Source organism: Pelodiscus sinensis, chromosome 31 (assembly GCF_049634645.1).
Source record: "Pelodiscus sinensis isolate JC-2024 chromosome 31, ASM4963464v1, whole genome shotgun sequence".
Lineage (NCBI taxonomy): Eukaryota > Metazoa > Chordata > Testudines > Trionychidae > Pelodiscus > Pelodiscus sinensis.
In genome coordinates this window covers 11,827,518-11,854,954 of record NC_134741.1, presented here as the reverse complement: position 1 = coordinate 11,854,954, position 27,437 = coordinate 11,827,518, and the positions used below count along the sequence as shown (strand labels likewise).

At 50.3% G+C, this 27,437-nt stretch overlaps 1 protein-coding gene and 1 non-coding gene across 4 annotated transcripts; one reads left to right on the top strand and one right to left on the bottom strand.

Moving 5' to 3' along the window:
* Positions 1–901: 901 nt before the first annotated feature.
* Positions 902–15,097, bottom strand: LOC142821494 (uncharacterized). 3 transcript variants are annotated; one of them, XM_075912564.1, is made up of 4 exons: positions 14,980–15,097; positions 7,296–7,496; positions 6,263–6,376; positions 902–4,239 (listed from the first exon to the last, which is right to left on the bottom strand). In XM_075912564.1, exons 2-4 carry the CDS (start codon positions 7,480–7,482, stop codon positions 2,441–2,443), a joined length of 2,100 nt encoding a protein of 699 aa, XP_075768679.1. In that variant the 5' UTR covers positions 7,483–7,496; positions 14,980–15,097; the 3' UTR covers positions 902–2,440. The 3 variants fall into 3 exon arrangements, with proteins under 3 accessions (XP_075768679.1, XP_075768680.1, XP_075768681.1); XM_075912565.1 differs by lacking the exon at positions 6,263–6,376 and having other exon boundaries at positions 903–4,242; XM_075912566.1 differs by lacking the exon at positions 6,263–6,376 and having other exon boundaries at positions 903–4,239.
* A 9,307-nt stretch (positions 15,098–24,404) lies between these two features.
* LOC142821671 (small nucleolar RNA U3) lies at positions 24,405–24,618 on the top strand. The gene has a single exon (XR_012898359.1). It is a non-coding gene; the product is annotated as a small nucleolar RNA U3 (small nucleolar RNA).
* The last annotated feature ends 2,819 nt before the right edge of the window (positions 24,619–27,437 follow it).

Below are 27,437 nucleotides of genomic sequence, written 5' to 3'. Positions count from 1 at the left end.
CAACTGACTTTTCTGTGGGTCAGTGACCCCTGACTCAAAACAGGTTCCCTGCCCTTCTCATAAGTAAAGACAATGCTGAAACCTTTTGTGTTTGAAATAATATTTTATTTAAAAATGAAGCCTGGCCAACAAACCCCTAATTGGGGCCAAGCCCCCATCTGGCCTCAGCATCATAACACTCCTGCCCCCCTCTCCTGATCCCAAACCTGAGCCTATCATACACTAGAACCCCGTCCTGAGCCTCTCACATCCCCAAACTCCTGCATCCCCAGTCTTCTGCCACAACACTCCTACACCATCCACACACTGACAATCTGTGTCCTGAGTCCATCATACTCCCAACCCTCCCTGCCCAGGGTCCCTCACACACCCAACCCAAATTCCTGCACCCTCACATCCACAAGCACCTCAACAATACTGAGCCCAACACTGCTCAGCCTGGAGCTCCCTCCCTGAGCCAGAATCCCCTTCTCCACATTATCCTACATCTAAATTTCCTCCCAGAGCTTCCACCTCTCACCACTTCCCACACCCAAATCCCTCATTCCCACCCCAAAGCCCACACCTCCTGTCTCAATCCAGTGCAGATACGGCTAGACTATAAGGCTGTGTCTAGACTGCATTCCTTTTCCGTAAAAGGGATGCAAATTAGACACATCGCAATTGCAAATGAAGCGGGGATTTAAATCCTCCCTGCTTCATTTGCATAAACATGGCTGCCACTTTTTTCCAGCTTGGACCTTTGCCGGAAAAAAGCGCCAGTCTAGATGGGGATCTTTTGGAAAATAAACCCTTTTCCGAAAGATCCCTTATTCCTTTTTCTAAGAGAAATAAGGGATCTTTCAGAAAAGGGTTTATTTTCCAAAAGATCCCCGTCTAGACTGGCGCTTTTTTCTGGCAAAGCTCCTAGCCGGAAAAAAGCGGCAGCCATGTTCATGCAAATGAAGGGGGGCAGATTTAAATCCCCGCTTCATTTGCAATTGCGATGTGTCTAATTTGCATCCCTTTTACAGAAAAGGGATGCAGTCTAGACACAGCCTAAGAGTTTTCCAGGGACACGTTTGTTCTGCTTTTTTTTTTTGGCAGAAGAACAGACACGTTCCACGAGGAATAAGGGGGCTTCCAAAAGAGGGTTTTTTTCTGACATTTGGCCCAGTCTGAATGGGCCAAACGTTAGAAAAAACCTCTTCCAACAGAAGGATCCAAAAAAACTATGCAAAATGCGGTGTACGTTTTGCATAGCTTTTTTTGAAGAAGAAAACAAGTGGCAGTGTAGCTGTACCGTGAGAGTGTCTAAGGGCTGAGGATAGCAAGTGATAGAGAGGAGGGGAACAGAGAGGGCGGAGCCTCAAGGAAGGGGTGGGGTTTTTTGGGAGGGGATGAGATAGATCTTAGCTTGTTCTGACATTTAAAAAGTGATTTTGGATGTAAAAAGGTTGGACACCACTGCCTTAAAGGGACAGTTTTTGCAGGGGACACGGAGTTGAACCAAGGACCACTTGATCTGCAGGCAAACACTCTACCACTGAGTTACACCCCCACCAATGCTTTCCTTTTGATTCTCTGATCTTCAGGAATGTGAAGGACAGACCTAGCTTCAGTAAGTTTCATTTCTGTTCCCAGACCAGAGGGGTTAAAAATGGGCTTTGATTAAATGTCACACACACAAATAAATGCCCTGGCTTGAAAACCCACCCACAATGCTTCTCCACCTCACAGAGCTGCCGCCTCTCTGGGAGGTGGATGAACTGCAAGTGCAGGACAGCTCTCTGCCAGCATGGACAGCAGCCAATGTACCAAATATTGCTGTCTGCAGCCAGTGTTGGGAACTGAGCAGAGAGCAGGAGGGATATTTCAGACTGAATAACAATGAAATGTAAATCGCAGTTCCATCCCAAAGTTGGAGTGAAATAGCTGAGCAAGACAAGGCACATACTTCTGGTATCCCAAAAAACCCCCCGCCATGTCCAGTAAAGGCATCTGCTCTTCTGCTTATTTTTGCGGAAGAGCAAACATGCTCTTTCGGGGAGCCCTGTATACCTTGTTTTACAAGGAACAAGGGCTCCTCCAAAAGAGGAGGCTTTTCTGCCATTAGACCCCATTTACATGGGGCCAAATATTGGAAAAGCCTCTTCTGGAAAAGCAATCGTAAAAAGCTACGCAAATCCCTGTTACGGTATATTAACTTTTTGTCCTATTGTGATTAGCAAAACTGGAAACACACGGTTACATGGCCTCGTAGATGTCACAACCTCCCTAGGCAATTTATTCCAGTGTTTCACCACCCTGACAGTTATCAGGTTTTTCCTAATGTCTAACCTAAACCTCCTTCACTGCAACTTAAGACCATTTTCCCACAGTAAGAGCAATTAAAAGGCCTCTCAACTATGTTGGTTCTCTGATGTTCAAAAACCTATCAGCTACGATTGAACATTTTTGCTCAGTTAGAGCAGTTGAAATGTTTCTCTCCTGCATGAATTTTCTGATGTTTAATCAGGCTTGTGTTCTGACTGAAGCTTTTCCCACACTCAGAGCAGTTGAAAGGTTTCTCCCCTGTGTGAACTCTGCAATGGCTTTTAAGATGTGAGCGTCGACTAAAGCTTTTCCCACAGTGAGAGCAGTTGAAGGGTTTCTCCCCTGTGTGGACTCTCTGATGATTAATAAGGTTTGTGTTCTGACTGAAGCTTTTCCCACACACAGAGCAGTTGAAGGGTTTCTCCCCTGTATGGATTCTCTGATGTTTAATCAGGTTTGCGTTATGACTGAAGCTTTTCCCACAGTGACAGCAGTTGAAGGGTTTTTCCCCTGTATGGATTCTCTGATGTTTAATCAGGCTTGCATTCTGACTGAAACATTTCCCACACACAGAGCAACTGAAGGGTTTCTCCCCTGTGTGGATTGCACAATGAGTCTTAAGAAGTGAGCTCCGGCTAAAGTTTTTCTCACAGTGAGAGCAGCTGAAGGGTTTCTCCCCTGTGTGAATTGTAGAATGAGTCTTAAGATGTGAGCACCGACTAAAGCTTTTCCCACAGTGAGAGCAGCTAAAGGGTTTTTGTCCTATGTGGATTCTCTGATGTTTAATCAGGTATGCGTTCTGACTGAAGCTTTTCCCACACTCAGAGCAACTGAAGGGTTTCTCCCCTGTATGGATTGTATAATGAGCCTTAAGAAGTGAGCGCCGACTAAAGCTTTTCCCACAATGAGAACAGTTGAAGGGTTTCTCTCCTGTGTGGATTCTCTGATGATTAATCAGGGTTGCATTCTGACTGAAGCTTTTCCCACACTCAGAGCAATTGAAGGGTTTCTCCCCTGTGTGGATTGCACAATGAATCTTAAGAAGTGAGTGCCCACTAAAGCTTTTCCCACACTGAGAACAGCTAAATGGTTTCTCGCCTGTGTGGATTCTCTGATGTTTAATCAGGCTTGTGTTCTGACTGAAGCTTTTCCCACACTCAGAGCAATTGAAGGGTTTCTCACCTGTGTGGATTGCACAATGAGTCTTAAGAAGCGAGCGCCTACTAAAGCTTTTGCCACAGTGAGAGCAGCTGAAGGGTTTCTCCCCTGTGTGGATTCTCCTATGAGTAACAAGATTTGACCTCCTACTGAAGCTTTTCCCACAGTCAGAGCAGTCAAAGGGTTTCTCCACTCTGTGGATTTTCTTATGTCCAAGAAGACATGAGTGCTCATTGAAGCTTTTCCTACAGTCACTGCACTTGAATGGTTTCTCTGCTCTATGGTTTGTCTTGTGTTCAGTAACACCTAATCGGCAATGTAACTTTTTCCCACAGTCAGGGCACTCACAGAGTTGCTCAGTTGGATGCATTCCCTGATGGGTAATAAGCTTGGAGGTCCAATTGAAGTTATTACTACAGTCAGACAAGTTGAAGGGTTTCTCACCTATGTGGATTTTCTGGTGTAAAAGGAGGACCTGTTGACATTGGAAACTTTTCCCACAGTCGCTGCAAGTGTAGGGTCCCTCTTGATGAGGGATTTTCTGTTTAACAGTGTCTTTGTTTCTTTTCACACCTCTGTTCCTATGACTAGATTTACCCCATCCTTCCACTGCATGAATTCCCTGTTGCTTTTCTGGGCTAAGATGATTCTCACATGTCTTTCCCTGCTCAGGATTCTGGGAAACATGCCCTTCAGATCTTCCTAGTAACATCCCATGTGGAGCAACTTGCTCCAGTCCTGCCTGCTGAAGACTCTCCTCGTTGTTCTCCCTCAGCATCCCATCACCTGCTGGGACAGAGACAGAAACCAAACAGGAGTCATTCACTGTGCTGAGCTGAAAGGGGAACAGGAAAAGGGGGAGAAAACACCGAAACACCTGCAGGGGAGATGAAATTGTCACAGCCCTCCACTTCATGAAAACTGACTGATGAATATGAATTTTCATAAAGCATTTTCAAGATGTTACATGATGTGTTATGTCTATCATTTTTAAAGTTACAGTCTCCATAATCTGCATGCCCTGTTTTTGTGCCTGTATCATTCTTGTACGTGGAGTTAAACATACAAAGCATGAATCTGGTAGTGATTCAGTACTCAAACCAACCACCAATGACGGTTCTATTTCTGCTGTGGTTGATCCTAGAAAGTCACATGACCATGCCACAGAAAAGTCCATGTCCTTCCTGCAGAGATCTCTGTTGCAATTGCTGAGAAGCCTGTCTGTGTGCCCTCAGAGTGTGTCTGTCAGGGCCCCAAGGCAGGAAAACTCTGAAATATCCCACCTGGCTAGCTGATGGTTGGAAGGTGACTGCCTGCCTGACCTTCAGCATTGCTCAACTTTCCCTGAAATGATGGGTTACTGTAATACTAATGAATAAACAGGGATGACAAGTTAGGGACTTATCAGGGATTCCCCTACAGGAAGTTGTGGTCCCCACCAGCAGAAGGAAGATTGGCCCACTGAAAACTGCCGCTGGGTCATTCAAGAGCAGGGGTGGACAATCATTTTTTATGGGGGGGGGGTTCACTCTCAGATTTTGTAAAGTGCTCAAGGGCCACTCATCTCTATGCAGGGGATGTGGAGTTTGGGAAGGAGGCTGGGTCAGAAGGGAGCTTGGGGTAAGGGGACTGGGGTGCAGAAAAGGGCGTGGGGTCAGAGAGGCAGTTGGGGTAAAGAAGGAGTTGTCTGGGGCAGGGGATTGGGGTGCAGGGTCCAGGAGGGAATGGGGTGCAGGAATTAATTTTGACTTGGGTGACAGAGGGAATTGTAACCTGGGGCAGGATGTGTGTGCAGAGCATTTGCATGGTGATGTGGGGAAGGAGGGGGTGGTGACCTGGGCAGGGAGTTGGGAAGTGGGAGGCCCTGGGGTGCCAGAGGCAGGCTCTGGCTGGGAGTAACTTACCTTAGGCTGCTCCCAGCCAGCAACCCAACAGGGTTCTTGAGGCAGGCACCCTCTTGCAGCAGCCCCTGGCGGCTCAGGGAGGTTACCTCCATGTATTGCTCAGAGCCATATGGCCCTGGGAAGGGTGTGGGGAGAGACTTTGTGTGTTTCCCTGCCCAAAGCCAATCATTGTACCTGGGCACGGGACCTGGGGGAAAAGAGAGTATGCAAACTCTTTCACCCCTCACAGCCAGAGCTGGGTGGCACCTACACGGAACCACCAGCCATTCTGAACAGCTGGCGGTTCAAAGCACTGCGCACCCCTGATGAAGGGTGGGGGGAGGAGACTTGGTTTAGGAGCAGGGAAGTGAGCAAAGTCTCTTGCCCCTCAGTTTCCTCCTGCTAGCACACATTTCACTGTTGAAAATGGCTGGCAGCTCCCTCCAGGCACCTCACGCTCCTGGTGGAGGGAAGCCACCAGCTTCAGGGCCCAGACAGAGCAGGCCTTGGGCCGGATCAAACAGCTTGGTGGGCTGAATCTTACTCATCCTTGCTCAAGAACTACACCCAACTTCAGGAATCTTTGCAGTTTGGGACATTTTACTAACCTGTTGTAGACAAGTGTAAGCAACTGAGGTGAAATAACGTTAAAGGTTAAGTGAAAGCTCTTCTGTGGTCCTGTTTGTGCCAGTCACCTATTGGTTGGAGGCCACGTCTCCCTGGATTTACTTCCCAACATCATCTCACACAGAGTCAAGCTACCCAGGTGGAAAGAAACCTGAGTAACACCCCGTCTCCCACCTCCCTCGCCAGACTGCAGTTGAATACAGGCTGATGGGGTAGTCAGACATGATGAAAATGCACAAGTGACACCTGCTACGAGGACACAGAAATTGGTTTCTGTGTCAGTTTAGCTGATTCCTCACCTGTGTGGGAGTCATTGAATATCTCCCCTTCCTCACAGCCGTGGAGATCTGGGACCCACAGCTCCTCCCCTCGCTCCACCCAAGAGATCACATGAGCTTTGGAGACTGGAAATCCTGTCCAGGGGAGCAATTAACCAAGTGCTGATCTTGTTCATTAAGGTTTGAACCACTTCCAGATCCACGTCACCCACCCAGAGAAGCTCCTTCCCCACGTTACAGGGACTGGGCTCTGGCTGGTACAAGATCCCAGGACACACTTACCTTCAGTAAAGGTGCCACTTCCCTGGGGGAGCTGAGCGCTTTGCTACACTCTCTAGGGTACAACTAAGTCTCCCTCAGGGTCCGTTCCATTCCCCCTGCCCCAGGGCAGGACAGGAACACACTGCTCAGAAAAGGAGCTCCAGTGAGGGCTCACAGGTCTGATATCAAGGCCCCCAGGCAGGGCTCAGACTGCAGCTGCCACACGGTGGGTCACTAGGACTTGGAGAGGAAGGACCCAGCAGAGCTCTAGTTCCCCAAGGGTTCTGACCACAAACTCCTGGCTGGAGAGCTTGGCTCGCCCTGATCTTTGCCTCAGAAGCTCTACTTGGGCCAGAAGGAGGCAGACGAAGTAGCCTGAGCAGCTAAGTGAGTCCTTGGCTGCCTGCTTCAAACCCTGACCAGGTGGGGGGGGGGGGGACATACCCTGCAGGCACTAAGAGCAGCTGAACCCAGTCCCAGAGTTCTGATACCTGCCATTCCTGCCTGGGCCCTTCCACTCACACCTCCAGCCAAAGAACAACATGGGCAAGATGATGGGAAGCACATGGAGACTTGGGGCGTGGGAAGAGCTGCACCATTTTTATGTCCCTGAACCTGCTTCCCCTGGGAGAGGACATGGAGTAGACAGTCTCTCACACAGGAGTCAGGATGATTGGGGCTGATAGTCCTGACACTGGAGAAGCAGAGAGCAATGAGGGACCCTGAACCATACCCAACCAACTGCTGCAGAGCCCATCCAGCTTCTAATACCCGAGGGGACAGGAATCCTTACCCAGCCAGCTCACAGCCTCATAATTCTCCTGCATCACATCCCTGTAGAGGGCTCTCTGGCCAGGATCCAGCAGAGCCCATTCCTCCTCAGAGAAATACACAGCCACCTCCTCGAAGCTAACCGGCTCCGCCACAGCCATTTCATGTCCCTGGCTCTGCAGGCCAGGGACTGAACTGGAGACAGACATGGGTGTTCTGCAGCCTGTCAGAGGGAGAAAGGCAATGGGAGACATTTCAGAAAGGACTCTGATTCTTTTCCACACCCCCATTCTGCCTAGTCTCTGTCCCTGGTGACACACATGCTAGACTCTGCCACTGTGGGCAAATGCTGAGTCTAGATATTCCATAAAAAGCACACAACTTAGATGCCAAATCCACATTCATTTATCTCAACACCTGATTTGAGTTTCAACATTACTGCACCTGTAACAACGGGATTCAGTTCTGAGCTCCCAGTGTTTTCAAGAAACAAGCCACTAATTATGCTGCCTGAGCATGGATGTAGGTGTTTAAATTTAGGTTCCTGCAGCTACTCGGCTCTGGTCCTCACCAGATCTGGACGTATTGTGTCCAGTTCTGGGCCCCCCACTATAGAAAGGATGTGGACGCATCAGAGAGGGTCCAGCGGAGGGTGACCAAAATTATTAGGGGGCTGGAGCACATGACCTATGAGGAGAGAGAGAGGGATTTGGGCTTGTTTAGTCTGCAGAAGCGAAGAGTGAGGGGGGATTTGGTACCTTCCTAAAGGGGGGTTACCAAAGAGGATGGAGAGAGGCCGTTCACAGTAGTGACGGATAGCAGAACAAGGAGCAATGGTCCCAAGTTACAGTGAGGGAGGTCTAGGTTGGATATTAGGAAACACGATTTTATTAGGAGGGTGGTGAAGTACTGGAATGGGTTACCTAGGGAGGTGGTGGAATCTCCATCCCTAGGAGGTTTTTAAGTTTCGGTTTGAGAATGCCCAAGCTGGGTTGATTTAGTTGGGATTGGTCCTGCCTTGGGCAGGGGGCTGGACTTGATGACCTTGTGAGGTGTCTTCCAGCTCTATGATTCTAAAATGCCTCGTTTTCCTCCATTTATTTGTAGCACAGACTCAGGCCATCTCATAAGGACAAAACCAACAGAGACTTTATAACCCCTCCCCACAATAGACGTACAGGCTGGCTGTGTCTACATTAGCACCCTTTTCCGGAAAAGGGATGCTAATGAGACCAGTCGGAATTGCAAATGCTGCGGGGGATTTAAATATCCCCCGCGGAATTTGCATGAACATGGCTGCCGCATTTTTCCGGCTCAGGATTTTGCCAGAGAAAAGCGCCAGTCTAGACGGGATCTTGCGGAAAATAAGCCCTTTTCCAGAAGATCCCTTATTCCTACTTGAAAGTAGGAATAAGGGATCTTCTGGAAAAGGGCTTATTTTCCACAAGATCCTGTCTAGACTAGCGCTGTTCTCCGGCAAAACCCCGAGCCGGAAAAAAGCAGCAGCCATGTTCATGAAAATGCCACGGGGGATATTTAAATCCCCCGCGGCATTTGCAATTCTGACTGGTCTCATTAGCATCCCTTTTCCAGAAAAGGATGCTAATGTAGACACAACTGCTGTGTCTAGACTGGCCAGTTTTTCCGGAAAATCAGCCGCTTTTCCAGAAAAACTTGCCAGCTGTCTACACTGGCCGCTTGAATTTCCGCAAAAGCACTGACTTTCTACTGTAAGAAATCAGTGCTTCTTGCGGAAATACTATGCTGCTCCCTTTCGGGCAAAAGTCTCTTTTGCGCAAAAGGGCCAGTGTAGACAGCTCAGATTTGTTTTCCGCAAAAAAGCCCCGATCGCGAAAATGGCGATCGGGGCTTTTTTGCAGAAAAGCGCGTCTAGATTGGCCATGGACGCTTTTCTGCAAAAAGTGCTTTTGCAGAAAAGCGTACGTGCCAATCTAGACGCTCTGTTCCAAAAATGCTTTTAACAGAAAACTTTTCCGGAAAATCATGCCAGTCTAGACGTAGCCATAGTGAAGTTAATGCCAGTCAAATGTTTACTATTAAGCTGGTGTGGTAAGTATTTGCAGGATGGGACCCTAAAGTTCATAGATTCACAGTATCCAAGATAAATGTTAATACTGCAATCTGACCCCCTCTGTGACAAGCCATTACGCTTAGCTCAGCTACCCAGGCACAAAGCTCTGTTTCCCTATAGAATGTTTCCCACAAAGTCGCCCAGTGCTGAGTTGAAAGTATCAAGAGATGGAGAATCCATCAATTCCTGTGGCTAATCACTGTCCCTAGCAAACATTTGTGCCTCCTCTCTTGCCTGGCTTCAGCTTTCACACTGAGCCGTATCCACTAGACCAGTGGTTCCCAATCTAGTTTTATACTGCGGACTGGTAAAGCCATTCACAAACTTTTGGCAGATAGGCAACATTTTCTTTGCATATTTATTATGCAAATAATGAATATGCAAATGAAATGTTGTCAGTCCATAATGGATCAGAGTTTGCCGATATCTACAACATAAAAAAAAATTCAGAGAAAGAATTCCCCTGTTGCTGTTGAGTGGGCGATTGGTGCAGGGAGGAGCACCCACAGCAGCAGGGAGCATTTGGGGCTCTCTATTTAGTAACTGAAATATTGTCAGGGGCATAGGAGCTGGTGCCACCTATTGCTACCACCAGTCACCTCTGCCCTCTCCCTTTCTGTCCCACGAGGCATCTGTTCCCCCCTTTCTGCATCTCAATTAGTCCTTACACCTCTAATCTGGACCCTTGCAAAAAAGGAGAGAATTCATTTTAGAAACCTGGATTTTGGCAACACAGAACAGAAAGACTGTTGGAGTGAAGAGCCCCATTGGAAAGTATTGTAACAATAGATGTAGCATGCAGAGAAACTGTGACACCAAAATATGTGATTAGAAGTACAAATATTCAAGTAAAATGCCCAATATTTGTATATATATCAAGTAATATAAAAGCGTGTACTTTGGGGTTGCAGGACAGGGAATTACTTACAGAAATACAGATTTTCATAAATTTGAAAGTACAAAGTTATTTCCCAAAGTATCTCAGAGCTTTCATATTTAATAACCTCGCCTGTAGTGAAAATTCAGAAAGCAAAATCTAAGTGGCTGGTGATGTGAAAAAGCCCCAGGCTCGGGGTGATCATATTTCCCTATGTTGGATACTGGACACCTGGTAAAATAACTCGTATTCAAGTGAGCTCAGCAGTAATCCATCAGAACTGAGCAGCACAAAAGTTCAAATTAACATCAAATCCCTGTTAAGCATAATGACTGTGCAGCTGGAGCCTTTTTATCTTTAAGATTTTAGGGTTCAAAAGGGCAAGGGGAACACCCCTCTACACCTCTCTCACATGACTGGGTGTCTGGAAGAGATGACTAGGGATGTTAAATATCAGTTAATTGAATAGTTGAGTAATCTCAATAATTCTTATTGGTTAGTTGACTATTCTATAGTCCCTGGGGGTGGGGCTGGAGCACATTGGCTGAGGAGCCCCCTGCCTCCTCACTCCTGAGGATAGCCCCTGCCCAGTGCTGGCTGCCAGGAGAGACCTGGTCTGCGAGGGTAGCTAGTTTAAAAAGCAGCTCCCCTCGCAGACCAGATGTCTGTTGCCCTGTACTGCTACTTCTGATAAAGAAGCAGTATCACAGGGTGGCAGCAGTTTCTGTCTAGGGGCGGGATCTGAGCTCCTGGACCCGGTTTGAACTGGAACTGAGCTGGGCTGCCTGCCCACCCAAGTCCTAATACACTTTAAATACAGAGCCGCAGCAGGGGTAGTTTCTGGACCCATTTCAAGCCAGGACTGAACTGGACTGCTGGCCAGCCTGCTAAAAAATGTACTAGCAAGTAGGGGTGAGGAGAAGTAATGTGTGTAGTCCAGTGGTCTCCAACCTTTTTACACCCAGGATCACTTTTTAAATGACAGAACAAGCCAACATCTATCGCTCTGCCCCTTCCTTGAAGCCCCATCCCTTCCTCTCTATTTTCCTCGTCTCCATCACTTGCCATCCTCAACACTTATACTGCTGCTTTTTTCCCCAATTCTTCTGTAGGAAGAGGTTTTTCCAACATTTGGCCTGTCTAGACTGGATCAAATGTCAGAAAAAACCCTTCTTTTGGAAGCCCCCTTATTCCTCATGGAAAGAGGAAAATAGGGATTACCGAAAGAGCACGTTTGCTCTTCCACTAAAAAAAGCGGAAGAACAAATGCCCCCTGGATGCACAAGAGTTTTTCTGGGATATCTCCAGAATCCTGCAAAACTCCTAGGCTGTGTCTAGACTGGCCAGTTTTTCTGGAAAATCAGCTGCTTTTCCAGAAAAACTTGCCACCTGTCTACACTGGCCGCTTGAATTTCCGCAAAAGCACTGACTTCCTACTGTAAGAAATCAGTGCTTTTTACAGAAATACTATGCTGCTCCCATTCGGGCAAAAGTCACTTTGCGCAAAAGGGCCAGTGTAGACAGCTGAGATTTGTTTTGTGCAAAAAAGCCCCTTTTTGCGGAAAAGCATCCGTGCCAATCTAGACGCTCTTTTCCACACAGCCCAGGGAAGTGGGTGCTGCCACCCTCCATCTTGGCAGGGAGAAAACTCTCTGTCTGGAAAACTTTTCCGTTAAAAGCATTTCCGGAAAAATCATGCCAGTCTACAGTGTAGCCTTACCCTTGCAGCCCTACAGTGTAGCCTTACCCTTGCTGGGTTGAGGCAGGATGTATAGGCTCTGAGGTGGGAATGAGGGACTTGGGTGTGGGAAGGGGTGAGAGGTGCAAGCTCTGGGAGGAAATCTGGATGCAGGAGGAGGTGGAGAAGGGGATGCTGAGTTGGGGTGGGGTCTTCAGGCTGGGCAGTGTTGGGGTCAGATGTAGGGTTAAGGTACTAAGCAAGCTACAGGCTTGTGGATATGAGGGTGCAGGAATTTGGGTTGGGGTATGTGAGGGGCTCAGAGCAGGGGGTTCCAGTGTATGATAGGTTCACATCTAGGGTCTGGGGGAAGGAAGAGTGAAGGAGTGTTATCATGTTATGGGCAGATGGGGGTTTGTTGGCCAGGCTTCATTTTTAAATAAAATACTATGTCAAACACAAAAAGTTTCTGTATTATCTTTATTTCTGAGAAGGGCAGGGAACCTGTTTTGAGTCAGGGGTCACTGACCCACAGAAAAGTCAGTTGGGGCCACACAAGTGAGATGCAAAATAAAAACTCCTCCATCTTGGGGGGTGTCCTTCCCTCTCATCTCCCGACCCAACACACATGTGGGGGGTTCTTGTTACTTCTGTTACTGCTTGCAAAGTGTAGTATTTTTGCTTTTTGACTGGTCTGTGCATTTCATAATTTTCATTTCTCTCTTACACTTAAATTTAATTCTTTGAGTAGTGAGTTCTAAAATGCCCAACCTATCATGGCTGGAGTCATTATCCCTGTGGTAATTGGTTTCTGGAAGTGGCTGGTGTGTCCCTGCAGCCCCTGAGAAAGGCAGAGTAGGGGTTCTCCACATGCTGTCTTTGCTGGCAAACACCACTTGCTCCTGTAGCTCCCATTGATCAATAATGAGGAACCGTAGCCAGTAGAAGCAGTGGGCTCAGTGGATGAGGGGCAGCACATGGCGCAATGAAGCCATTACTGTACATGCCAGCTGCTTTCAGGAGTAGTACAGAGCCAGGGCAGGAGGAAGCCTGCCTGAACCCTACTGTTCCAACACCCAGAAGCTGTCTGAGTTAAACAGTGCCCAGCCAGATGCTGCTTCCTGAACCCCTGTCCCAGCCCTGAGCCTCCTCCTACACCCAGCCTCCTGCCCTAGACATGAGTCCCCATGCAGCCAAATTCCTTCCCAGACTTTGCACCCCAAAACCCCTCCTGGACTCCAATCCCCCACACTAAGCTAAGACCACAGCCCCTCCCACAGTCCAAACCCCTTGTCCCAAGACCAGAGGCTGCAGCCCAACCCACTACCCGAGCCTGGTGAAAGTGAATGAGGATGGGGGAGGAAGTGAGCAGGGTGAGGTCTCGGAGAAGGGGTGGAGCCTCAAAGAAGGGGTGGGAAGGAAACGGGGCAAGGGTATTTGGGTTTGCAGTAGATTTACATTGCACTTAAGTTGAAAACGTGATCTTGTGGTTAAAAAGGTTGGAGACCACTGCATTAATCTATAGGCTTTTGCTATCAATTAATTGATTAATATACTAGACTATTACATTCCTGGAGCTGACCCTGCTGCTCTCCTTTGAGCCCAGTCCTGTAAGGAGGGATGACACACTCCCCTCTCCTGGCACCTGGAATCACATTTCTCTGGGGCAGCACATGGGCACAGGGGATATGGGGGAGCAGAATGCTATGGGGCATGAAGGGGCAGGGCAGGGAGAAGATAGCAAGAGGGGGAGGATGCAAAAGGCTGATGGGGGGCTGCAGAGGGAACAAGTCACCATCTGACGCCTGGCACCTGCTCACATGGACCGGCCTATTGCTACTGGTAGTGTGGTAAGAGCTCGATGGGAATGGAATGGGGGAGGGGTCTGCTGGCTGACGCTGACACGCAGCAGAAGAATCGCGGATGGACCAACTGAGGGAGCAGCCACTGGCCCCCCCACTCTCTGCTGGCTGGCAGGCGGCTGTGGAGCAAGGATCTGGCGGCAGCAGGACCTGCCAGTATGGAGGGGGAGGGAGACAGAAAATACAGGACAATTTACCCAGTTTTAAGAACCCTGCAGCAGGTATTTTACCCCGGACGTCTGCTCATAAACTAGAGTCCTTGGCAGGAAGCAAAATAGCAGCTCTCCCAGGCAGCCCCCACCTACTGAATCTTACCCCATTGGGCAGCACCCACCTCTCAGGTAGGGAAGAGGTGTCTTCTCTAGGCATTGGACACCCACACAGCCCAGGGAAGTGGGTGCTGCCACCCTCCATCTTGGCAGGGAGAAAACTCTCTGTCTCCTGTCCCATATTTTTTACAAACACTGCAAATGTCACCCCTTTTCCCCCAGGGTACTGTTTTTTGGCAGGGCTCAGATCCTGTTTTTAACCATGATGCCTGTCCTAATTTTACCCTTTAACCCCTCTTGGCCCTGCAGCCAGCTGTGTCATCTCCCCACCCATTCAGTCAATTTGGCCCCTGCACAGACTTTGTCTCTCTCCCCTGCAATTTCATGCATAATCTTCCCTGCACAAACAAACTGGGGGGGGGGAGGGAATCTTTCACTCACCGACATGGCCAACACACCAGCTGGAGTGACCGGGGGTGGGTGGGTGGGGGTGTGTGTGTGTGGCGGAGAACGGGACTAGAAAGCCAGAGCAGGCGCCCAAATATCAGGAGGCCAGATCCAGGTAAGCCAGAAGCCATGTCCAGCTCCCGGGCCGTAGGTTCCCTGCCCGTTTGACAGCGTGAGCCAAGCAGCTATAAGCAGACACACAAGCCGAACAGGGATTCTCCGGGCCCTAGACCCAGGCCAGGCGACGGCCGGTTTGCAGGGACTGCAGCTAAAACAATTACCTGCGTCCAGCCCCTCACCCGGGAGGGAAACACCCCCCCGGCCAGTCCCTGGGCACGTGGTGCCCGTCAGATCCCAGCCCCGGGAAAGGCCCTGCCCCCGCCCCACGGGCCGGTTTGCAACCACAACGGCCCTTCCCCCACTGACAGCACGTCACTTACACACACACACACCCTCCGAATAACCCCCGCCCCGCACTCACCCGGCTGCAACTGCACCAACAGCTGGTCTCAGAGTTCGCCCTCTTAGGACGCGCTGCGCAAGCGCCACCCGAGTGGAGCATGCGCAGTAGCCACAGTACCCTCACTATGCGCTCAGACTGGGGCTGGAACGGTCTGCTCACCGGCGGGAGGCGCTTGCCGAGGGGCCACCAGCTGCACGCGCGGCACCTGCGCAGTGGGGAGAAGTGGAACGCCGGAGTCACTGACGCGCTACACGCGGTTTTACCTCCCATTTACCTCTTCCCCCATTCCGCAGCGCCCCCGCCGGGTTTTCAGTGCGTCCTTCTCCGCCTGTCCCGTCACTCTTTGCTCAGGACCCGCCCACCCCGCTTCGATTGGACGCAGGGTTTGATTCCGCGCGCGGCAGAGAGGCTGCGACAGGGAGCGTTCTGAGGGAGCCGTTACTCGCCGCGCTCCTGCTTTCGTGGGGGCGGCAGGTGAGGTCGGGGCCGGGCAGTTAAATCGCTGGGGGGGTGTCCCCCTGGCACCCAAATTTCTGGCTACGCGGGGGGAGGGAGAGGTTCGTTCGTTTCTCGCCGCTGTTCCCAACGGCTGGGAGCGCCCGTGGTTTGGTTTTCGGGCCTGGCGGCTGCTGGGCACCTCGCTCCTGCCCCGCCCCCGGGGTGTTTGCGGGGTGGCCGCTGCTGGGTGGGGGGGGGCAGCATCCCTTTACCTGCCTTTGCCCTGCTCACCTGCCACTTGCAGGGCATCAATGCGGGGGTCTGTGGGGGAGAGGCGCGGGGGGCAAGGCTGGGGGGCTGCAGCTCGGCTTGTGGGAGTTGGGGAGATTGGCACAACTGGGGTGGGGGAGGGGCTGTGACTCACCATCCTGTGCTGCTTGTGGGTCAGGCTTTGGGGAGTGGGATACACCAGCTGGGAGCATGGTATGGGGGAGCTGCTCCGGCAGCACAATGGCCTTGCCTCCGGCTGGCTCAGTGCTACCTGCTCTCTCCTCTGTTGAATTATAAAAATTCAGCTCAGTGCATGTTGCTCCATCTTTCTCTTCATCTTAGTGCTTCCTGATGCTCGTACTGGGCTGAGGGTGGGAGTGGGGCCTGAGAGCAGGTCCGAGCTGTGGAGGCACAGAGGTGCTGTAAGAGGGGACTGCAGAGTGTGTGTGTGTGTGGGAGGGGGGGGCATTTGAACACAGGATAAGGAGCCCTGGCGTCAGAGGTGCAGAGATTGGGGGGTAGGATTCTCGCTGGCGCAGTTGGCTGAAGGAGCCCAATAGAGGCCCTGGCATGTACAATGAGTAAACAAAGCTTTTGGGGCTCTTTTACTGTTTAATTTTGATTTTTTTTTGTTTTGTTTAACATCAATGCTGGTATGTATATCTCTGGACATCACGCACACTCCCCTCCAGACCTGCCCCAACATTGCTGAGTGCTGGAAAGTGAAACTACCCCGGTTCCCCAGCCCAGAGGCAGCTATGGCTGCAGAGAGCCCCGTGGAAAGTCTTCGGGAGGAACCGCTGTGTCCCGTCTGTTTGGAGGATTTTACAGCCCCAGTCTCTCTGGAGTGTGGACACAATTTCTGCCAGGCTCCCCTCAGCTGTCAGTGCAGAGACACTGAGCAGCATGGACCCAACCGTCAGCTGGCAAACATGGTAGAACTAGCCAAGCCACTGAGTTTCCAGGCAGCAGAGAGAGCAAGATGTATGGGGACCACCAGAAGGCTCTGAAGCTGTTCTGTGAAGAGGATCAAACTCCTATCTGGGTGGTGTGTGACAGATCCCAGGTTCACACAGTGGTGCCCATACAGGAAGCCTCCACAGGAGTACAAGGTACAGAGTTGCTGTCCTGTGTAATGGGAAATAAGGTTGGGTTTTAATTACAAGCTAATTTTACTGACTGTTACCTGGCACAGGTGTGACACAGGTGTGACACAGGTGTGGCACAGGTGTGACACCGCTCTGTAAATCCTTCATGATATATGAGATGCTGTAAAAAGTAACTGCTCTGGCTTTGTGACAACTTACATCAAGTCTTTACAGATACTTGATGTGGGAAACATTTCTCTGAGACTCTGAATCCTGAAACCCAGTTCCCACTGGTGACAGGAGGGGTTTTTGCACAAGGGAAGGTGTTAACAATCAGAGAGGTTTAGATCACAGGATCTGCAGGGCCACTCTATATGAGCGAGCTGCCTTGGGACAGGAGCCCAGGAGTTTACAAGCTGTTACTGTTTGGAATAACAGCAGTAATAATCTGTCAATTTCCTTATAGACCCCCCCAATGGTATCTGAGCCCTGCACAACACCCAGCAAGGGACAATCCCTGCCCTAAGCAGGTCACAGACTAGTTAGACAAATGGTGGGAAGGAAAAGTGGGGCAGCAAGTTGCTCATGGTCACCAAGTACATCAGTGATGGGCTGTGTCTACACTGGGCCACTTATTCCGGAAAAGCAGCCGCTTTTCTGGAATAACTTGCCAGCTGTCTACACTGGCCACTTGAATTTCCGGAAAAGCACTGACAATCTACTGCAAGAAATCAGCCGCTTTTCCGGAAATACTATGCTGCTCCTGTTCGGGCAAAAGTCCTTTTTCTGGAAAACTGTTCCAGAAAAGGGCCAGTGTAGACAGCACAGTAGTGTTTTCCGCAAAAAAAGCCCCAATTGTGAAAATGACTATCGGGGCTTTTTTGCGGGAAAGTGTGTCTAGATTGGCCACGGACGTTTTTCCGGAAAAAGTGCTTTTCCGGAAAAGTATCCTGCCAATGTAGATGCGCTTTTTCCGGAAATACTTATAACAGAAAACTGTTCTGTTTTAAGTATTTCCGGAAAAGGGTGCCAGTGTAGATGTAGCCTATAGAGTTTAGCCCAGAACCCCGGTCGCTGTCCAAGGTCCTAACTGTTAGGCTACACTGCCCCCTGCCCCTCAGCATCACTGAATAGTGTTGAAGTGTGATCCTTAGGAGGGAAAGACGCCTTGATAAAGCCCCAGACCCAGCAGGGAGAAGAGGTTTCCCACTGGGATGCTGAGCTCCTGTGATGCTCCAAGAGAGGTTAAACTCCAATGCTGCAGCGAGTTCTAGAAGAGGTCACTAGGCTGGACATTGTGTGGGGCCCAGATACCTTGAGTCCAGCCACAGCAGGGCTTCAGGCAGCGCAGGTCCATGTTAGAGACCACTGAGATTCAGCTGGGTTGTAAAAAGAGTTCCAACTGGTCAACTGATGAACTAATGCTTATCGGTGCTAGTTAACAGTTAAACTTCCCACTGCCCTTGGCAGTGCCTGCTTTCCCCAGCAGCTAATGTCAGTTTGCAACTGCTGGGAAGTCCCCACCTATCAGCAGTCCTTGTGGCTGACCCCATGAGAGAGCCCTGCCCCCAGGAGAGCTCATGTCCACTACTGGCCTTGTCTTTCAGTAGGTTAAAAAATACTGTCACTGCTTAAATTGTAATTGGTTACATGATAAGTTGTCTTAAATCTTTTTACCTCCCCAATCCCTACCTGCATCATTCTTTACAAAGGTGCCACCACCGATCCATCCCCCACCCTCACAGGCGTCCTGCTTCATTTGCAGTCTCCTCCTGTCTTTTTTTTTTCTATGGACAAAGCCACGTCCAGGGCTGAGTCCCTGCCGGACAGGGACAGAGCTCCACAAAACTAGGACTGTCTTAAAGGCAGACAAATGGGCTCCAGATATCTCGGGGTTTGCCCTGGTGCTTATTTCTGTTTCTTCAGGAAAAATTGGAGACCCATTTGAAGACCCTGAGGGAAGAGAGAAAAAAGCTGCTGAGAAGTAAAATGAAAGCAGAGGGGAAAAGCCAGGAGTATCTGGTAGGTGCCTGAGGTTATGAACCGGCAGGGACTGGCAGTGGGAGGGCTGTGTTAGGAGGCAGTCTCCTGTGTGGCCTTGGTGAGGTTGGGTTTGTTTGTGTTTCTCCTAGATCATGGGTTGCTGGGTTAGATCCATGTGTAGACCTCCTCTAAGCTTCCATGTCAGTGGATGAGTTGATGTCCAGCTCTTGTGGCTTTCCCAGAAGTCCTCCCCAAGGGAACTGAATGTGAAGGGCTGTCTGCTCATTTGGTGCATTAACATGTTTGCTGCTTTTTCCTCCCTGGGTATTTCTGTCAGCTTGGTACTGAATCCTGCTTCCTGCTGCTCTGGGTCTGAATTCCCAGAGCCCATGAATAACAGAACTTGCTGCCCATGACAGACATGGGGACATCCTTTTCAGAGGGACACAGGGCCAAAGGAGATGCTGGAAAAGAGGCCTCTCCCTAGTACTTGCAGAGTAGAGTCAAATGTCACAAATTTTAGGGTTTTCCAAGAAGTTCTCCCTGCTGCACACTCAGTTCCCCATGAAAGGGACCTGGACTCCATCTGTGCCCCTGACCAGCCCTTTCCCTGTTTTCATACAGAAACAGACACAAGCAGAGAGGCAGAGAAGATTGTGGCTGAGTTTCAGCATCTGTGGCAGTTTCTGGAGGAACAAGAGGAATTCCTGCTTACTCAGCTGCAGAAGCTGGATGAGGAGATTGGGAGGCTTCAGACTGACACTGTCAGGAGACTTTCCATGCAGATTTCCTATCTCATTGTGCTGTGCAGTGAGCTGGAGGGGAAGAGTCAGAAGCCAGTGAGTGAATTCCTACAAGTGAGACTGAGGAAGAAACATCCTAGCTCACCACACAGGGAAGGGAGGCTCCTGAATCACAAGTGCTGGGGTCCAGCTATCAGATCTTGGTGTAACACCTTGTGCATTGCTGACATGTGAGTAACTGTTGTGCTTTGCATAGTTACAGGCACAGAGCTATTAAAGATGGCAAAACCCCGTTAGTTCAGGTAATCTATGGCCCTGGGGTCAGGACAGAGGCTCTTTCCCCATATTTGTAAAATCCCTTCCCTGGGGTTCCCTGTGTGTGTCCAATGAGGCTGAGATTCTTTTCTGTCTCTTTTCTCTAGGATGTGAGAAGCACCTTGAGCAGGTATGTGGCTCTCACTCCTCTCTCACTGCACAGTGCAGGAAAAGAGCTTGGAGCTGATGTTAGCACCACATCTCCACAGAGCCCTACAGCCAGATGTTGGATACAAATGTCTCTGACTCATTTAATTCTGAGGGTCTCATCTTTGCACAACAGACTCTGGAATTCTCCATTCAGTGGCAAAGTCTGTTGTCAAGTACAGTAAAACTCCGTTGGTCTGGCATCTGATGGTCCGGCACTCCTGATAGTCCAGCACCATCAGGAACCCGGTAGTGCTCCGGGCAGCCGGACCATTAGAGCTGCTCTGCCCCCAGCTTCCTCGATTCAGCCGCTGCTAAAACTGACCAGCGGCTGAATCAGAGAAGCCGGGGGCAGAGCAGCTGGAGTGCTGCCGGGTAGGTCCTGTAGCACTGCCCCTCGGGGCTGTGAGACCAACCCGGCAGCACTCCAGCTGTCCCCAATTCAGCTGCTGCTGAAACTGACCAGCGGTTGACTCCCGGAAGCCCGAGGCAGAAGAGCTCTGCCCCGGGCTTCCTGGAATCAGCTGCTGATCAGTTTCAGCAGTAGCTGACTTGGGGACACCTGGGACAGAGCAGCTGGGGTGCTGCCGGGTTGGTCCAGTAGTGCCGCTCCTCGGCGCTGCGGGACCAACTTGGCAGCCCCCCAGCTGCTCTGCCCCAGGCGTCCTGATTCAGCTGCTGCTGAAAATGACCAGCGGCTGACTCCAGGAAGCCGGGGGCAGAGCAGCTCTGCCTCGGGCTTCCTGGAGTCAGCCACTGGTCCGTTTCAGCAGCGGCTGACTTGGGGATGCCTGGGCAGAGCAGCTGGGGTGCTGCCGGGTTGGTCCAGTAGCGCCGCTCCTCGTCGCTGAGGCACCAACCTGGCAGCACCCCAGCTGCTCTGCCCCAGGTGTCCCCAAGAGCAGCTTGGGTGCCGCCACATTGGTCTTGCAGTGCCAAGAGGCAGCGCTACCAGACCAACCCGGCAGCACCCCAGCTGCTCTGCCGCAGGCATCCCCAATTCAGCCGCTGCTGAAACTGACCAGCAGCGGCTGAATGGGGACGCCTGGGGCAGAGCCAGATTATCGGAAGGGGGGGGCTATGAGGGGTCTGGGGTGGCATCCCCCCACCCCAGACCCCTCATAGCCCCCCTTCCAATAGTCTGGCATATCTGATAATCCGGCACCCCCTAAAGAGACCCACTCCTTTCCCCGGGTGTCTGGGATGGGCTGGCGCCATGGAACTTACAGGCTGGCTGGAGTGGCAGGGGGCTGAGCTTGTGTTGCTGGCCGCTTTCTCTGATACCCTTACGTCTGGTCCCTGCAGCTGCCAGACTCTGCCTCTTGTCCGCCCCCCCCCCCCCCCAGATGCTAACAGGAAAGAGCATCAGGTCAGGCTGACTGGCCAAGGAAGAGCAGGAGCTCTGTCCTAGGAGGGGAGAGAGGGGCCAGTGTGTGTGAGGGCGTCACCGAGATAGCTCTGTCCTCCCAGCCTGCAGCTGGCTATCCAACATCTCTAGAGCCCCTGAGTCTCAAGGGATCCCAACACAGACGCAAGAGCAGCAGCCTTGGCCAATTGTTCCAGGTTTGCAGGGACTGTCCGTGGCTCCCTGCTCAGACTGGCCAGTGGTGCACGTTGGCACTAACAACAAGTGGCGCCATGTTTCACCCAGGCTGACGGAGTGTTTCTTGTGGCATTACCTGATGCTCACAGGTGTAGTCCATGCACTCTTCCCCTGGCCCCTGTGGGGCTGACGGGGAAGAGGCCCAGGCTAGGCTGGAGCCTAGCTCCCCTCTCCTCCTCTGGGCACCATGAGCAGGGGTGGCTGGTGCTGATACTCAAAAGCCACAGAGCAACCGAGGCAGGGCAAGAGGGGGAGGGCAAGGCCAGGCCTACATGTGGCTACAGAGACCCCCCTGGTCGGGCTGCTCCCTGCCCTCTGGCTGCCAAATGCTGAGAGAAGGCCCCACTCACCAGCCCATGGGCAGCTGCTGACACTCTGTGACCAGTGTGAGAAGGTGTCAGAAAAGCAGGGCTAGGCCCCCTCTGTGCTCCCACTCCAGGAGCTCAGAGGGGCATGTAGCCAGACAGACGCGCGCCCCCCCCCCCCCCCATCTCATCCATCTTATTTGCCTCTCTGAGGTTCCTGAAGCATACAGGACAGAGAAGGAGCAATAATATCAGTGATAGAAATGTAGCCGTGTTAGTCTGGGGTAGCTGAAGCAAAATGCAGGACAATGTAGCACTTTAAAGACTAACAAGATGGTTTATTAGATGATGAGCTTTCGTGGGCCAGACCCACTTCCTCAGATCAAATAGTGGAAGAAAATAGTCACAACCATATATACCAAAGGATACAATTAAAAAAAATGAACACATATGAAAAGGACAAATCACATTTCAGAACAGGAGGGGGATAATATCAGCATAGTCTATGCTGGCTCATCTGATCCTGAGGAGCTGAAAACAGATATGTGGAGAGAGAGCGATTAAGTCAATAAGCTGGCCTCGAGGCTGCGAGAACTGCCCTGGCTGGCACCCATGTTGATTCGAACACACACACAGTCCCTGGGAGAGGAATTTCCCACTGAGAAAAGAATCCCCAGTAATTCCAATTTAGTTATCTCTTACAAGTGTAAATTAAGTTCACAACTCCCTTGTAAGAACTGGTCTCACAAAAGGCAGACCAGCAATATTTGGCATCACAGATAAGAAAGAGAAATATGTGACCCAAAATGGGTATAAAAGATGGGTCCAGCACACACTCACTTGGAGTGTCATTCTACCCTCTACCTGCTGGTCGGGTTAGGTGTTTGACCTCCCGAGGTTCTATGGGGACGCCCACCTCGTATTTTCGTCTTTCCTAGGAATGGAGGGACCGGCCCTGGCCTGACATGCTGGAGTCGAGAGGCACAGAAGGGGGTAAAAATTATACCTGGATGTGGTCCTCTGTCTTAAGTGTACACGGACTTAGAGCTCTTTAAAGATTAAGCTGTTACTTGGTATTATTATTTCTGTTTTCCTATCTTTATCTTATTTGTAACCATTTTTAAGATCTATATTTTGCTAGCAGTTAAGAAATAGAACAATAGCCATTGCAACCATATGATTTATAAGCTTCCTCGATAAACCTGTAACTGTTTAAGCTTTAACCTGACTCCTTCAGTTGCTGTAACAGAACCAGGCAGAATTTAAAAGAACTTCAGCCGGTCATAAAGGGACAGTTATAGGAAGAGCTTGGGCGTTTGGATCTGTGTCACTCCCAGGTGACAGGGTCCACTGGGGCACTTCTCAGCCTTTCCTGGGCTGCCTGCTGTGAAGGAACTCCTCCCCCGTGTTCTAGCAGCTAAAATCTGAAGTGTAATAAGCTCTTCCTACACACTGGGGCGTCTGTTAGCCTGTTTGGCTACCCTCTGCGACGGGACCTCGGTCCTAGCAGTAAAGTCACGGACGTTAAACTCTCGGGGCTCCTTTCAGCCTTCTGGGCTGCCCACTGCGACGAGACTTTGTGTCTTAGCAGCTAAAGACTTAGGAGACACACCCACACACACTGCCCTGACCGTCGGCTGACAGGGCAGGAGATGTTGCCCAAAGAACCTTCTCCCCAACAAGTGAGAAACAGAGAAACACCCAGGGCCCAGATGTGCTATTAAATAAGCCCTTTAAGCCCAGGGGCCTATTTGGGAGAGAAACTACCCCACGCACTGGCCTGGCCTCCTCCTCTCTAGCAAGGCCAGAATGGCAAAGGCTCATATAGGAGCAGCCAGGGATCCTGCCTGCCCAGCAATTCCTTCCCAGGGCCCAGCTAGAGCCAGGCCAATGGGCTGAAGACAGCAGGTCCCACAGATAGAGACAAAGCCAAGCCATTGCTATTGCAAAGGGATGAAGCCTGGACAAGCTGGGTTCTCTGAGTGCATTTCTCAGCCAGGCAGCCCGTGTCCTCAGGCATATAGCACTGTCACAGGCTAGCATGGCTGCCTATTGTACAGGAAGTGAGTTTGGTTGGGGTAGCAGCTGGGAGGAGGCTCTGCATAGCACTGGGCCCTAGTCAAGTGCTTCAGATAACCATCACTGCGACTCCAGCTCCAACTGCAGCACACCCAGCAGCCCACTACTTACCCTGATGTTGCATGAGGAACCCCCAGTGGGCAGGGCTCATTAGCAGCTGGGGGCATGACCTGGCAGTGTACCGTGGCCTGGCAGGCAGGGATTCCTGGCCCACAGCAGGTATGGGGACAGGCAGTTGGGAATTGCTGATTTAGAGGAGCCAGAGGCACTGCAGTTTCAGGAAGTGAAAGCAAGAGATTTTGATTGGCTGCCAGGCGCTCCACATGCTAACCGGAAGGTGTTTGTGTGTCTGTCTGTCAATAGGGATATGGCGTATATTCTAGTATACAGTTTTCTGAATAGGGCAGAGTATGCTTTAATGGGACAAGTCCTTCATTAAGATTATTTCTGTTAGTTTTCAAAGTGTCCTGCTAAGAATGTATTTTTAGGGATAATTTCTATAGTTTGTAATTAGAGGAGTGTAGCTGAAAGTGGTTGGTGGTGTTAACCACAAGGAGGAGTGATAGTGTTCTCTTCAGAGTGTGAAATGAGCAAACAGTATTGCTTTAATGCAGCTGCTGTCTGCTATTGATGATGGTTTTCTTTCCTATGAGAAAGTTAGAGGAAGAGAGCACAGACTGAGTGGTTGGTTCTTCTAAAAAGGGTTAAAATTAGCTTTGTGTGTGTGAGAGAGAGAGAGAGAGAGGCAGTGATTTCACTTTTTGTTTCACCCTGCCCCCACTTTTCTTTAATTCCTAGTTTCACTTGTACTGCTCTGGCTGTGATTCTGCTGCCTTCATGCTTCCCTCTCACTTGGGTGTTAGTTTTTTTCCACATGCTCCTCACATTGGACCAAGGCAGCCCCTTGGGTCTGCCTCATGTCTCATCTCCCATCTGCTCCCTATTGGTCCTGGAGGGGCAGAGACTAGCCACAGCACAGTGTTAATTATCCATTGGGCTATGTCTATTCTGCAGCAGTTTTTCGGAAGAGGAAACTTAAATCTCACGGTAATTTGAAAATCTTGCACTTTCATTTACATATTCTCTTCCAATCCTTTTTGCAGAAGAGGTTTTTGCGATAAAAAGCCTTGTGTAGATGAGGCCATTTGTCGGGAAAACTCTGTTTTGTACAAGATCCTGTAAACTTCAGAACTCACACGGCAAGGCATGTGGCACATGTGGAGTAACTGTGGCGGGGACTGCGGTCTCCCTCTGTCCGTGTGTGGAGTCAGACGCAGCTGCAGGCTCTGCCCAGGGGCCAATGGCAGTGGGCTGGGCAGGGCCTGAGCAAAGGCAGGGAGTGACTGGTGGTGGGGGGGAGGAACAGACTGGGGCATTTCGGAAGGGGGCGGGTCAAACTGTGCATGCATAGCGAGTCAGTGACTCTGGTCTGAGCCAGGGTCAGGGCTTAGTTCAGACCAGGAGCTACCTGGCCATGCTCCAGCCCAGCAGGGTTGGACTCTCTTGGCAGGGTCGCAGGCTGCAGCCTTTCAGCCTATTGATTGTGTGAAATTAAGCCCACATTGCAATGTCTCAGATTCAAGGGGCTGTAACTTGTGCACTTTAACTTCACCCCTTTAGCGACATCCCTTCCTAAGGGGATGGTCTAATGGGAAATGGGGGGTAAGAACGTGTATTAATTGCTCTTCCATCACAACTACACATATGGCACTCAAGCTACATCTACACTGCAGGCTTCTTTTTGTGCAAGAGTGCTTCCACACCTCAAAGTGCATTGCAAAAGGGATGTGCTTTTGCGAAAAAGAGCATCCACACTGCCTGGATGCTCTTGCACAAGAAAGCTCTGATGGCCTGCAGAGTATCCAGACTTGCTTTAACAAAATACAGGACTATGTAGCACTTTAAAGACTAACAAGATGGTTTATTAGATGATGAGCACAAAAACCTGGCAGTGTAAACGTAGCCTCAGATGCAAATACCTGAGACAGCAAAGTAGCACAATTGGTAGGCGAGTGGTCATAAAAAAGTTTATCTTCTTCGAGTGGCCCCGTGGGTGCTCCACTCTTGGTGTCGGGTCCCGTCCTGGTGCCACAGTTTGGAGAATTCTCATAGCCGTGCTCCGCCGGACCACGTGGCTTCCCTGAAGCACCGTTCGCGCCTTTGATCAGCTGCGCGTGGACCGGCAACCGGCAGTTCCTCTCAACCACCTCAGGTTGCAGTCGGAGTTCCCTGTGTTCTTCTGTTTCTTCTCTCAGAAATGATCCTAGCTAGATTTTCATCTGTAAATAGTTAGAAGTTTTAGTGTTAGTCATGTTTAGTTAAAGCGCTAAAGAACTGAAATTGACAAAGCAGCAAAAGCGGGGATCAAACAGGCATTCAGCCACCCTTATTGGCCCTGACAATGCCGGGGTTGCCAGGTTTTAAAAAATGCTCAGTTTGTGGTGAAGCCATGCTGGCAGCTGACAGCCATGACGTTTGCATTAGGTGCCTGGGGGAAGCACACGTCCCCCGGAAGTGCATCCACTGTAGCAAGCTCACATCGAGGGCCCGGAGGGAGCAGGAGTTGAAGGACTGAATGATGGCCTTACCGATTGATGAGGCAATCGTGGAAGTGGTGGATGAGATATGGCAGACGCCAACATCGGTTACACCTATGAGTAAAAAGGCCGATAGAAAATACTTTGTACTGGCAAAGGGGTTGGATTTTCTATTCAATCATCCCCAGCCTAATTCATTAGTAGTTGACGCAGTACAACGTAGAAGTAAGGCACTGCAATACAAAAACACGCTCCCGGATAAGGACAATAAAAAATTAAGTATCTTTAGTAGAAAAGTCTACTCCTCAGCCACACTTCTGTTACGCATTGCAAACTATTCGGCTCATTTATCTAACCATAATTTTGATATTTATTCAAATTAGCAGAGTTACTACACCATCTCCCAGACAGCAAGAAACCACTTCTGAAAGCAATAGTACAAGATGCATACGCATCATGTAGCACTGCACTGCAGATTGCCATGGACGTGGCTGACACAGCTGCTCGAGCCACTGCTACGGGCATCGAAGTGAGAAGATCGTCATGGCTTTCATCCGCAGGAGCACCAAGAGAGTTACAAAGCAAGGTTGAGGATCTGCCTTTTGATATGCTTAAGCTTTTTGTGACAAACACCGATGAAGACCTTCACTCAGGCAAAGATTCCTGCACCACCCTACGTACACTGGGGATGTACACGCCTCCCTTCAGATGTAGGCACTATTATCCTTATCAGTGGAGATATGATTTTAATTTCCCGAGACAGCAAATGCGTACTGTGGAGAACCAACGCCCTAGGCAATGTCCTCAACGAAAACGACCCCAACAAAACTGTTTGTCCAATTAATCTTCAGCCAAACAGCAGATTTGATGCCTTCCATAGTCAACGCGGAATACAAAGATCTGCACCTCTTATGTTATACCAAATAAAAGCAAGCAGGATCTTATGAGGGGGATAAGGCAAAAAGCCA